Here is a 13,889-nt window from a genome sequence, read left to right as displayed (position 1 = left end):
GTATTGGGTTGGATGAGGCAAGAGAGGCTGCATAGGTGAGATCCTGTGCGAGGCCACGGCCACCTCCCTATTCCAGGCAGCGGCCAGGGCCTCTGCTGGACCATGCAGCAGATCTTTGGTACTAACCTCCAGCTCCCTCTGAAACCTCACTGGGTCCATCAGTCACTGGGAACAGACCAGCTGAATAGGTCCTGCCTCCTTGCAGAGAGGGGCAGCATAGGAGAATCTCAGGGTCACCAGGGCGTGATCTGACCATGAGAATGGGGACAGATGTGGCTCTCCCCTCAGATAACATTGCCACTGCTCCGACAAGAAAACCAAGTCCTGAGTGAGGACACTGTCTTGAGTCGGGTCCCAGATAATCTGGGACAGGCCCATGGCTGCCATGGTTTCCATGAACTCCCAAACTGCCTCCAAGGCCCCGTCCCAAGGAAGGCAGATTGAAGTCCCCCAGAACCAGAAGTCTAGGGAACTCCACTGCCAACCCCGAGACAGCCTCCAGCAGCTCAGGCAGGGAGGTTGCTATGCAGCACGGAGGCTGGTACAGTAGCAACACTCCCAACTATTCTCAGGAACCCAACTTGAAGAACAGGGTCTCACACCCGGTCACCTGTGGAGCATGACCCCTGAAGGCCACAAGAGATTCCTGGATGCCAACAGCCACCCTCCTCCCCTGCCCTGAGATCTCGGCTGGTGCCATACTTGAAACCCAGCCGGGCACATTTACGAAAGGGCTACCCCTCCTTCTGGGCCCAGCCAGGTCTCAGTGATAGACGCCATGTGTGCCCCCTCCTCTGTGATTAAATCACATATGAGGGGGGTTTTGCTTTTAACAGACCTGGCATTAAGGAGCAGCAGCCGGAGACCAGGGCCCTCAAGCGTCTGCTGAACAGGGTCTGGGATAGAGCACGGAGGGACGGAACACGCCACTGGTAACAAACACTGGGGGAGTCTTCCCCGAAGATGGCCCGCCCTCCGGTTCCCACCATAACATCCCCAACCTGTCACCACCTGAATAGTACACCCTGACCTATCGCTCCCAGGATTTCCAGGCCCAGTTGCCTCCACTCAGACTTTCAGGAACCCTGGGTGGAAATAAGGGTCTCCTCCCCCACTCACACATCTCCAGCACTCAATCAATCCCAGGGCAGTGGCCGGCCCTACAGCGCACCAGCTCAAGCTCTCGGCACTGCGGGAGCCTATCCAATGCCCCCACACTCTCCCTGTGCCCCCCCTCAACCTCTCTCACTGGTCAATGTGGAGGGACCTCATCCATTCCTGCCCACCCCCGGTCTTTCACCAGGGGTGAGCACCCTTACACACAATCACACAATTCTGGACTCCCCCTGAGTCTCTCACACTCGGAAGGGAGTACTTCACACACACTGTACCACATGCACACTGGAGGGACCCTGTTAACTGCCTGCTGTCTCTGGGCAGATTAGGGGAATGACCCACACTCTGATCTAACTCCCCTCTCCAGACCACTGGGGCCTACACGCCAATACCTGTCGCAGTTATTATGTCCCTTCTATGGCTGGAAACCGCTGACTCAGCCCCTCTCAATCCCCCTTCCCCCATCTTTGGGGCTTCGGTAAGGGGGCAGAAACCATAAAGGCTCACTGCCCCCCCCCCCAGGTCTTCGTCCGGGGGGTTGTGGCACCAGGGGTTCTGGCACTGGGGCCTAATGTCCAAAACACTCATCGCCCCCTATTGTCAGCCACTCCACCAAGGGCTCTCTCCCAGAGCCCAGCAAAGATGTCTGGTCTGCTGCTCCTCACTGCAAGGCCACCACGTCACGGAGCCAACTCCAGGGAAATGCAAGGCCGCTCCTCCACACTGCCTGGGCTGCTGCCCATCATGTCACCTGGCTCCAGTCCCCCAAGGTCCCCAGAATCTTCAAGTCTATCCCCGGACCTTTTGGACCCACTGGGATGTACCAAAGCATGGAATGCCCCAACCGCTCCGTCGCAGAGACTCCATCCACGTCCGCTCGTCTCCTCCAGCAGCCCAAAGGATCACGGCTGGGAGTGTCAAAAGTATTAAAAGCCAGGAGAGTTATTCAAGATATTAAGCTGGAAGACTTCTTCTCCCCAGCCCCAATCCAATCAGTATCAGGCAGGGGGCTGAGATTCAAAGCCCAAAGAAGCCCCGAAACTCAGTGAAGGCTGGAAGTCTCCCCTTCTTGGAGCAGCGGCGCTCAGCATCTGCCCCCAGTCGCCATCTATCAGTGAATGTCCCAATTCTCCACTCTATGGTGGAGCTTACTTTGCTGTTCATCACGATTTCCACTGTTGTGTTCCTATTTTTATCCATTGGCTTTCTTTTGGGGATCTTCATGAAATTCCTAGAAACTTCCATCATCAAAGACAATAAAAGGGACCTTTCTTATGTCCTCCTTGTTTGCCTCCTACTTTCCTCCTTCTCCTCCTTCCTGTTCAATTGTTAGCCAATCAAATCGACCTGCCTTCTCTGACAAGCAGCCTTCAGAGATTGAAGGGGCGCTCATCAAATTTGCAAATGACAGAAAGCTGGGGGGAATTGCTAACATTTCAGATGATAGGCTCAACATTCAGAAGGACCTTGACAGACTTAAGCCTTGGGCCCTATCCAACAAGATGAAGTTCAGTGGTGAGAAATGTAAGGTCCTACACTTAGGCAGGAAACACCAGATGCACAAGTACAAGATAGGCAATATCTTGCTCAGCAGTAGTGCCTGTGAGAGGGATCTAGCTGTCCTCGTTGACCACCACTTAAGAATGAGCCAGCAGTGTGCTGCAGCTGTCAAAAAAGGCAGCGCAGTCCTGGGCTGCATCAACAGAGGGATAGTTTCAAGGTCACGGGAAGTGACAGTACTGCTCTATACTGCACTGGTGAGGCCACAATTGGAACACTGCATCCAGTTCTGGTCACTGCAATACAAAAAAGATGCTGAGGCCCTCGAAAGAGTGCAGAGGGGAGCAACAAAGATGATGAGGGGTCTGGAGGCTCAATCCTATGAAGAATGGCTAAAGGAACTGGGTATCAGGTACTATGGGGAATAAATTGGCATCCCCTTCCCTGTGGCAGCCCTTCGAGTATTGGAAGACTGCTATCATGTCTCCCCTTAATGAAGAGAAGACTGAGGGGAGACATAATAGCAGTCTTCCAATACTCGAAGGGCTGCCACAGGGAAGGGGATGCCAATTTATTCTCCATAGTACCTGATGGTAGGACAAGAAGCAATGGGTGGACGCTTGTCAGAGGTAGATCCACCCTTGTGATGGAATGCGTCCCTGAAGGGGGGTGATGTGGATTTTGGCACTGCCGCTAGCTCTCAGGCAGGAGGGAGTGCATTCCAGGGTGATAAGAGAACTCTCAGTAGCCCCGGGGCTGTTGGTGGGAAAGCAGAGAGACTCAAGGTGGCCCACCCCAGTCTCTCTCAAGTTATTTGTACTTGGGTTAGAGTAGCTAGACTCTGGCAAGATTGATATCGGAACCAGGCCAAGAACCACGCTGAGTCAGCGTCTTCCAACTCTAGTTCCTTATTTTTCTCACTATATAGACAGAATCTTGCCAGACTAAAGCTACTCTAAGCTGCTGGATGAGCTCATCCGTTGCCATGGGGTGAGATATCATCAGTAAGCTGATGATACCCAAATATACATCTCTGCCCCTGGTGATGCTGTTGCTGTCTTATCCCCATGCCTGGAGGCTCTGGGGGTCTGCATGGGGAAAAATGTCTTCAACTGAACCCTGGCAAGACAGTGGCTCTGGGTTTTGGAGCCTGCCAGTCCTGGGACTATACTATTTTTGGTACTGGATGGGGTTGCACTGTGCCAGACAGACCCAGTGTGCAACTTGGGGGTCCTCCCAGACCCGTAACTCCTGCTTGAAGAGCAAGTTGCAGCCGTGGCTAGGAGGGCCTTTGCCCAGCTCTGTGTTGTGCCCCAGTTGTGCCCGTTCCTCGATTGGGAGCCTCTGATCATGGTCATTCATGCCCTGGTCACCTCCCAAGTAGACTGTTGTAATGAACTCTACATGAGACTGCCCTTGAAGAGTATCCAGAAGCTTCAGCTGGTGCAGAATGTGGCAGTGTGCACAGTTATGTGTGCCTCTGGAATGGCACACATTGCACCTCTGCTCCGTGAGCTCCATTGGTGACTAATTTGCTTCCGGGTCCTATTCAAGGTTCTGGTTTTGATTTTAAAGCCCTAAATGGTACAAGGCTGGGTTATTTGAGGGATCACCTCTTCCAAAGTACATCTGTCCATACTATCAGATCCAGCAGAAAAGGTGTATTGCAGGTCCCATCTACCAAGGAGTTAAATATGGTGGGATCCAAAAGATGGGCCTTTTCTGCCATGGCACCCACTCTGTGGAACTTCATCTCCCCCCCACCCGGAGGTAAAATTGGCCCCTTCTCTGTCATCTTTCCAGAAATCCCAGAAAATGTGGCTGTGTCAACAAGGGAGCGATGATCTGTTGAGGTGGCTCTGCTGTTTGTAATAAGCAATGCTCTTACCTAGACTTTTAAAATAATAATATGTGTTTAATGGTAGTAATGTGTTTTCATATTGTTATTTTATGATTTTATTGTACACCACCCAGAGTCACGTTCTGTGAGATGGGCAGCCATATAAATATGATTTATAAATAAACAAATAAAGCTTGTCATGGATAACCAAGTAGATAAAATTCCCAAATAGCAGAATGGCAATTTTAGAAGGAGCTGGTTTAGCCAATGGACTTCATGGATACTTATGGTACAGAGACACAAAAGTTTAAAAGGACAAATTATTAAACAAAGTTTGATAACAGTGTGGAGTTCCACAACGGGAGTAATAAGCCCAGCAATTTCATCTCTAGCTTCTCTTTCAAATGCTCTTCATGCTGGAGATAATTATAGCAAGAAAAACCTGATTACACACAGAGACATGGTCCACTCAGACTCTCTGAACAGATAAAAAAGACAGCAAGAACTACCCAGTGAAGGGCAGAAGATCCCATGGTTGATGTATTTACAAATAGTTGGAGGATAAAATCAGATCTCGAGAAGGAAGGAGGGACATTAAGAAAAGCAACAGAATTTGAAATGCTTATACAAAACCCATACCATCTACTAGGACATATATTTAAACTTTCACTTAGATATGACACAGAGACAGAACAAGCCAAAAACCTATGACAAAATGGATCAACATTTCAAAAAAAAAAACCAATCACAATACAACCATGGGAAAAACTATGGACTAAATCTATAAAATTTACACCAAGTTATAATTTAAAGGAAAATTGATTTAAAAAAATGTATTGTAGGTGGCACGCAATTCCACCAATAATATCTAAGGTGGAAAATCATACACTAATAAATGTTGGAAATGTGATGATACAGAAGGAACATTTGATCTCATGTGGTGGACAGGTAAAAACCCTCCAAAGTATTGGAAAGACATACATAACATAATGCAGAAAATTTTGGAAATTAAATTTGAAATGAAACCAGTTTTTCATATTAAGTATAATTCCATACAACATTGACAAGAAATATCATTAACTTACTGAGATACATGCTCACAGCACCAAGAATGAATTTTGCCCAAAACTGGAAGAAAGATACAAATCTGACAATATTTGATTGGGAACTTAAACTTAGGGAAAATGCAGCAAAATTAAAAGAATATATTCATAACAGAAGTTTAACCAACTTTAAGTGAGAATGGTTCCTTACATACAGCTCATCATGCAACACAGCAAATATAATCGCTTACGGTTTGGCTTCAAAGGGGGCCCAGATGTTTCTAAACACTGCAAATTAGTAGAGGCTCAAAAAGGGGGAAGTTACAAACCAAATAACCTTTCTTTTCTCCTTCTTTTTTCTATTTCTTCTTTTACTTCTTTTTCTTGTTGTTTATTTGCTTTGTCTATTTTCTCTTTTTCTTTTATATGTGCAAACCATAATAAGTAACAATATAGTGGAGACTTTAGGATTAAATATGCAGCTTAAGATAGAAAACTTTATTGTATAACAGATATTTTGATGTAATTTGCAGTTGTTTGTTAATGCTATATTTAGCTTTGGATGTACAACAACCTTATGCTTATTAACATTCCATTTCAAATGATAGTTAAACCTGATATAAATCTCTTCTTTTTCTCTATCTATCTTTAAAGGTTTATCTAAACAGAACTGTAATAATCTCTAGTAAATATTGTATAAATTTATATAGCTCATTAGTTATGTCTTATAATAAAATAGTGAAAACAGTGAAAAAAACAAAAAAATGGTAGAGTTGAAATGAGTTTTTTTTTAAGGACTGTGCATTTGTTTTAAAAAGAATAAAGAACATTAAAGAGTTTGCTGTTTGTTGGAATTAGTAACTGGCATTTTGTGGAACCACCTACTAAAAATTCACTACTGTTTTATTTTGACATCACATGTTCTTTTGTATTGAGATCGGGCCTTAGCAGAATTATGTAGCACTTGGGGATGAAGATGCAGCCCAGCAGGCCAGCACTGGAGGCCAAGATGGAGAAGACCTGCACAGCCACCATGTACTTGCCCTTGGTGCTCAGGTAGGTGGGCACAAAGGACACCCAGACACTGCAGAAGACCAGCATGCTGAAGCTGATCAGCTTGGCTTCGTTGAAGGCCCCAGGGAGGTTCCTGGCCAGGAAAGCCACCGTGAAGCAAATGGCAGCCAGGAAGCCCATGTAGCTGAGAGCACCATAAAACATGGTGACGGATCCTTCGTTGCATCGTAGGATGATCTCTCCAGGTTGGGAGTGCATGTCAGAGTCAGGGAATGGGGGAGAAGTGCCCAACCAGATGCTGCAGAGGACAACTTGGACACCAGAGCAAGAAAGGATGATGGAGTTGGCTAGGTTCTTCCCCAGCCATCTCTGCACTTTATTCCCTGGTTTTGTAGCCAAGAAGGCTAACAGCACTGTGATTGTTTTGGCCAAGACTGAAGAGATGGCAGCTGAGAAGATGATGCTGAAGACTGTTTGTCGAAGAAGGCAGGTTGCTTTCATTGGACTGCCAATGAACAGGAAGGAGGTTAAGAAGGAAAGCAGGAGGGAGACAAGGAGGACATAAGAGAGGTCACAGTTGTTGGCTTTGACAATTGGTGTTTCCAGGAATTTAATGAAGATTCCCAAGACAAAGCATGTGGTTAAAGACAGAAACAAGGCAATGGAAGTCAGGATGATTCCCAGATTTTCTTTATAAGAAAGGTAGTTTTTAATCTTGGGAATACAGTGAACACGACTGGTGTTTGGATGTTGATCTTCTGGACATTTGGTGCATTTTTCTGCATCTGAAAAAGAGAAAGAGTAATTAAGTAACCCAGTTAAGCAGATATTTTAATCAAACACATCAGTTAGGTGAAATTGGTGCTGCTGTGAATGATTTTGGGTGGAAGAAGTCAGTACGCTTCTTCATTTCCCTCCAGCAGGAAGTTCTTAATTTTACTTTTCTTTTTTCAATGTCACCATTTCATCAATGAACTTGTATAGAGGAAGGGAGGAGTTATGAATTTAGTCGATCATGATTTGTGATGGAGGGAGGGAGGGAGGGAGGGAGGGAGACCATTTTACCATTCCACAGCTGAACTCTTGAAATTAAAAGTCCAGCCTTTCATCGGTGCTTCAGGGGACCAATGAAACACTTCCTAAAATGGAAAGAACTGCAGGCAAAGGGCCACTTAGTACAGCTTCTGTCAGCAGAAGTGGAAAAACACTACTTTTTCCATGGAGCAAGAAAAGTTAGGTGGAGGTAGCCTTCATAATTAGTTGGATATAGATATAGGTTGAGGACATCAAAATGCATTCCTGTGTTTTGTATAAGCAGCAAGGAGGCCATCTTCCCCTGAGGGCAAGAAGGAAGTTTGACTCAACCCTGACTCATGATTTCCCACTCCTCTCCTCCATTCAGGAGTTAATCCAGGAGTTGAAAGGTCGATTTAGTTCATCATGCCTCCATCCCTGTTCAGTATAGAGACCAAAATGGGGAAGTGCTCTAATCTGGATTGTGAATATAGCAAGGAGGAGTGGAGAATGGAGGAGGCACAGAGAGAAGTCACTGAGCTCTAAAATCATCCAAGACAGTTTCCTGCCTCTTGGCTTCTCAGGAAATCTGAAACCATGACCTCTGGCTATCCATAGAAATGGTTCCATCCAGACTTGGACAACTGCAAGAAAACCCAACAAATGTCTTTATGCCCTGGTAATCATCACTGTTCAAAGAAAAGAAGTAAATAGCAAACTGAAACGTGAAAAATACGTGTGCAAGATGAAGAGCAAGAGATGGCATCTCCCGCATAATGCTCAACCCTCATTTGTCCTGTATCTTTTAATGTCCTATCCCAGTTTAGCCACTAAGATGACTTCTTATAATTCACTTAGAAGAAATTAATTATACATATTACAAAGACATTAATTTTTAATAAGCAAGCTTGTTGTCGCTAACAAAAACGCCCATGTGGACTTCCCAAAAGCGTGCCGCTTTCAACTGCTGTCACCCACCTTCCTGGGTGGAGATGGTTCCTTCTGCACAAGGAAGACAGTCGTAGCAGCAGATGGGCTTCCCTTCCTGAGCCACCTTCCTGAATCCGGGACGACAGCTTTCCACACACCTGGAAGGAGGCAGGGGCTGGGCAGAGAGAGGAAGGACATCCAGAAAAAGAATTCACTTCCAGAAAAGAGGCAAAGGGGGAAGGGCTGAGTGATCTGCAATTCACGACTCAGGTTTACTCAGTTTAAAGCCTATAAACACATTGCAGCTCATCAAACCGATTCAACTTCATGTTGCTTCCATGTTATCTTCTTTTCTAATTTTTCACACGCTACAATTTTTAGACTTAGGATCTAAATTTATATACTAAATTACTCAAGATGAGATTTAGATGGATAGTTTGCTTTGGCAAAAGGAATCCCTTTGCCCTATGACTCAAATCTACCTACATTTGCAGAGGACTAATAAATAGTTTACTAAAATATTTAAAGGTATATTTCTCATAGACTCCTTGATATCTAACCAAGAAATATACTGGCTCACTTAGAGAATTTCAGTGACATTCAAAACCACTCCCTGCCCAAAGACTGCCATCCTGTTGGTAGGAGCCTCAGAGAGAGCAAAATAATCTTTTTCCCACCTTGTTCAGCCCCTCCATCTCTGCAGCCCCATTTCGGTTGATCATGAACGTGAAATCCTGGGATCCTTGTCTTTCTAGACTCCCAAACCTCACTTTTCTAACAGACAGATTGGAGAAAATCACCCAATTCACAAGGTCCAGGTCTGATGCCAGGTCTCCCTTCTCATCCAAACAGACCCCTTCTATGGAATTATTGTAAAACTGAGAATGTTGAAGGAAGGAATGAAGCTGGAATGGAAGAGAAAATGGGTATTTTTAGACAGGATATCCAACTTTCTATGGTAAGACCCCTTTCCTTGTGCTGGAGGTGAAATGAAGATTTCTCTCTATATACAGTATACAAATGAAGATGTCAGTATATGAACACCCACCCCATAAACTAGTGTGAATTCCCAGATGGTGAGGAACTGGGGTTTACAAAGCCAAGCAACCAGCTGAGAAGACCCAGGCAAAGAGCAGCAAGAAGAAGCTAAAGATGGACATGCTCTGTCTTCCCTCTCCTCCAAGCTCTGGAGGATCTGACTCTGACTCTTGAGGGCCAGAATTGTGAGGAGCACTGCAAAGGACCAGCACTTCTTTTCCTTCCTCTTGGCCTCTCTCTCTCCATCTCCAATCCAAAAACCTTCTCTCCATTTCATTTACACTTTGCCTGTGTTATAATACTCTCCCTCTTAGGAGATGTGTGAGTCTGGGTATGTCTTGTGGGTGAAGGCTACATCGCCTAGATTTATTTTCTTTGTTGCTAGGCCAGGAAGCCTTCAACATTCTGCTGTGCCATCTTGCACCAAGAGTCTCTATTTTCTTCTTTCTGCCTTCTCTGAATTTTCCATGTCCTCTGAATTCCTTGCCTTTCTCTCCTTGAATTGAATAATGGGATAAATTCTTGTAGAGGATTAACTGATCTCTACCGGATTGCCTGATACACCAGCCTCAAATAGTCTTTGTGATAAACTTCCCCAACCTTCCACTTGTGTTATTATTTGCCCTCTATGAGAAGACAGGACAGCCTGGAGAAGATGTTGATGCTAGGGAGAGTGGAGGGCAAAAGGAAGAGGGGCCGACCAAGGGCAAGGTGGATGGATGATATTCTAGAGGTGACGGACTCGTCCCTGGGGGAGCTGGGGGTGTTGACAACCGACAGGAAGCTCTGGCATGGGCTGGTCCATGAAGTCACGAAGAGTCAGAAGCAACTAAATGAATAAACAACAAAATATAATTACCTGCAATTTTAATGAATAAATAGTAGTGATGGGTTATTTATTATTATTTTGGTTTCAGTCTTCTTCTTCAACGGACAAAACCATGTAATACCTTAGAAAATTATTTTCTGAATTGGTGTTCTTGGAGTTCTTAATAACTACCATGAAAACACTTCTCAAAAACTGTTCAAGTGAGATCCCTTGTTGAACAAGGCAAGAAGCTATTGGAGAATTTACCTGATTGCATCTAATTTGTAATTTCTGAACCATAATCTTTTTTCTAGGTGATATTCCTTTATATGAAGTACTTCTGAAGGGAAGCACACAATTGCAGGGAAAGAGAGAGGTGCCAAGTGGCCCGATGGCTTTCTTATGGGGGAGTCCTAAAAAAGAGAAGATTATGAAATCTCCTCTTTCGCTCAGGAGGGCATGCAAACCTTTGTTTCTCTCAGCTTGTCTTGCCTTTTCCATAGCTAGAAGAAGGTGTGATAGGATAAAACTTCTCTCAGAATGAAAGAATCTTTCCAGAAAAAGATGCAAGTCACTTAATATAAAATAAGTCACTAAAATATGCTTCAGGACCTGAGAGTTGAAGATAGTGGAAAGTGGGGGGGGGGGAGAAATGACCATGGCAGGTGCAAAATCTCTCTCAACTGATAAACATCCAAGCAAGAATACAGATTCAGACAGACACATAGTGTATGTAGGGGAAAAAAAACACATTTTACTGAGTGGATGAAGCAACTTCTGAGATCAGACCTTAACATGCAGAAATCCACCTGCTGAATGTGCTACCAGGTTCCTTTCAACTCTTTGCCAAGGTGGTGTAGCAGTTCAGGAGTTAGTAGCTCCCCCTCAGCAGAGTCCAAGCCAATTGTTTACTCTGAGTTAGCCCATTTTACCTGAACGTATGTTCTGGGAGAAAAAAAATGGAGGATGTAGTGCTACAGAGAAAAGGTGCAGGTCAAAACTTAAGAACCCAAAGAGAAATGACGTTGAGCACAACCGCACTGGGGGAATTCTGCCCACTGATGTCAAGATGAAACCCAAAGCTCCTCACAGAGACCCAGTGCTGCCCCATCTCTTTAGAGGTCTACAGGTCAATGGGAAGCTCACTGAGAGAAAAACCTTGGCTCCCCTTGAGGATTACTATGGATGCCTTTGCTCTACTGGCATGTTCTGTGAGGGGAACTCTGCCTGAAGCTGACGGATGGGTCACGTGGCCAGGAGAAGAACCCAAACCTCAGTAGCCTCCATACATTTTCAGCCCAGAAAAAGTTGGCCAGTCCTGCCCTTTGCTGTGACCCTTCTCCATTCAGGGTCTCCAATCCTACTGAACGTTTAAAAGAGTGTCAGAGGAATAACAGGTTTCTTTTTTAACCAAGAAATGGAAATTGTGCCCGAGCAAAGGCAGCTCATGAGCAGAGGGGCAACCCAGCAGGTGAGGGGTCAGAAGGGTGACACTGTCTAATACACCCCACAGATCACGAGAATGACGGGGACAGAATTGGATGAGTGACGGAGGGGCTCCTGCTTACAAAGAAAATGTCAAAGAAGAGACATGCAAGCAAAAGGATAGATGAGCCACAAAACCATTATCAGTATGTAAGAAAATGATATTTGATTGAACGAAAGAAAAAATGGCTAAACAGTGAAGACATCCAAATATTTTCTTCAAAATGAAATTTTAAAAGAGAATCTACAACAAAAGAAAGAAAAATATGAAGGGAATGCAAAATGGAGAGGAAAGTTGAAATTCAATTTCATTTTTGACATTGATTATTATTATTTTTTTAGAATATAAGCCTAGTTCTTACATGCGTAAAACTGATTCTCAGATGCAGGAGAGAGACATGCAACAGAAAAGAATTACCTGCCAAGCCTTCAGCCTTGGAGTCTCCAAGTCCTTCCCACCTTTGATCCTTGTCTTCCTTGATCTTGACAAATAGGCTGCATGGAAGGCCCGGGCCACAGCCCAGACGGTGTTGTAAGTGAAGTAGTTGTCCAGAGACAGGATCTGATCAATCAGCTCCTCTGGCAGAGCCTCCTGTTCCTCTCTCTCTCTGCACCGTCTCCAGACTTTGACGGAAAAGGCATCCTTGGTGTAGGAGCACAGAAAGGATGTCTGTGAAATGTATTGCATGACAGGGTAAAAATAGATCATGTCACCGTGCTTAGCCTTGTGGTTTCTCTTCATCAGAAAGGAAAAAATGCTATGGATGAATTGAATGGGAAAGGTACCAACTTTCAAAAAAATGGTGAAGTCCCATCGGATCGTTGTGATCAGGACTTTTCCTGTAACTGGCTCCTTGAAAGTTTCAAATACTCGTTGTATAATGATTAGTCCCATATTGAATGAATAAGTTCCAGGACCATAAAGAAAGACATTCACTTGTCTCCAATTGCGGTATGGGCCATCGCTTATCAACAAGTGATAGACAGAGTTGGAAAATATTTGTGAGAATACTGGACAAATGCTGTTCCTAATCAGCATGGAAGTCAACATCCTTATGAACCTCTCCCCCTTGTCAGTGTCTGGAGCAATCAGCCCAACCAAGGTCCACCTAAAATGGAGGAGCAGCTTGACCATCCCTGGGTACTGGACTCCTTCAGCAGGGAGCATCGGGTAGAAGAAAGGAGACTGAGTTTTATCGCTCAAAGTCTGGGAAACAAAAGCATAGCTAATCTGAAAAGCAATGAAATATGGTGTTTTATTTGATGTTCATAACATTCACAATTAAAGATAACAATTCTGGCCTTAATGAAGCAATAATTCCAGTCCTTGCAATGATGGTTTACCTCCTCACCCATTGATTTATAAATTGCTTCCCTTCCCCTTTGCTTAATCAGAGGAGAAATTTTCAGACTCCTGAAACTCGAAGCTCCCCCAATCTGGACTGGGACCATGGTGGGAGGGGATACGTCTGCTCTAATCCTCCCTTCCCTTTGCCTAACCTGAAGCTTCATCCTTAATGCCTACCATGTACACAATATCACTCTCTTCTTCACTTGCAATACAAGACCTCTGACTGAAGGTTGCATGACTAAAAATTCTCCTCCCAGCAAAGACACACCTGTGGGGTTTTGTAGGTGCCCAACATGGTTGAAATCTGGATGGAAATGTCAGTCTCGGCTCCTTCAAGAATGGCCACTGTGTTTCTCTGCCTTCCACAGCTGTAGTTGGGAACGTTGGCCTCCCCATCCGAAAGCAGGTCCAGCAGAGCATCCGAAGTCATTTGTGCACTGAAATAGTTTTCATAAATATTGTAACCCAGGGTGAGGTTTGGTAAGAGGCGGGAATCCTGGTTGATGTGCTGGATGGCAAAAAGGAAGGACAGGATTTTCCAGTATTCTGGCGTTGCTATCCTAGAAAAATACATGAAAAGAACATTTTATTTAACTTTTTTTTTTAACAACAGTACTTCTAATCTACCCATGCAGAAGAGTTCCTCTGCATGGATTACAATATTTCTAAAAATATTAACTTAAAAAAATAAAAACATAAAAACATAAAATACATTAATAAAAGTTATTAGATCAATTTCAAAGATTTTTT

The 13,889-nt window shown here is 44.6% G+C and overlaps 1 protein-coding gene across 1 annotated transcript; it reads right to left on the bottom strand.

Moving 5' to 3' along the window:
• Positions 1-6,402: 6,402 nt before the first annotated feature.
• Positions 6,403-12,497, bottom strand: LOC134492354 (vomeronasal type-2 receptor 26-like). The gene is made up of 2 exons (XM_063296528.1): positions 12,207-12,497; positions 6,403-7,287 (listed from the first exon to the last, which is right to left on the bottom strand). The coding sequence occupies exons 1-2, from the start codon at positions 12,495-12,497 to the stop codon at positions 6,403-6,405; spliced, it is 1,176 nt and encodes a 391-aa protein (XP_063152598.1).
• Positions 12,498-13,889: the final 1,392 nt, after the last annotated feature.

This window comes from Candoia aspera, chromosome 2 (assembly GCF_035149785.1).
Source record: "Candoia aspera isolate rCanAsp1 chromosome 2, rCanAsp1.hap2, whole genome shotgun sequence".
Classification (NCBI taxonomy): domain Eukaryota; kingdom Metazoa; phylum Chordata; class Lepidosauria; order Squamata; family Boidae; genus Candoia; species Candoia aspera.
The sequence above is the reverse complement of the archived record's forward strand: the minus strand, read 5'-3'. Positions and strand labels throughout refer to the sequence as shown.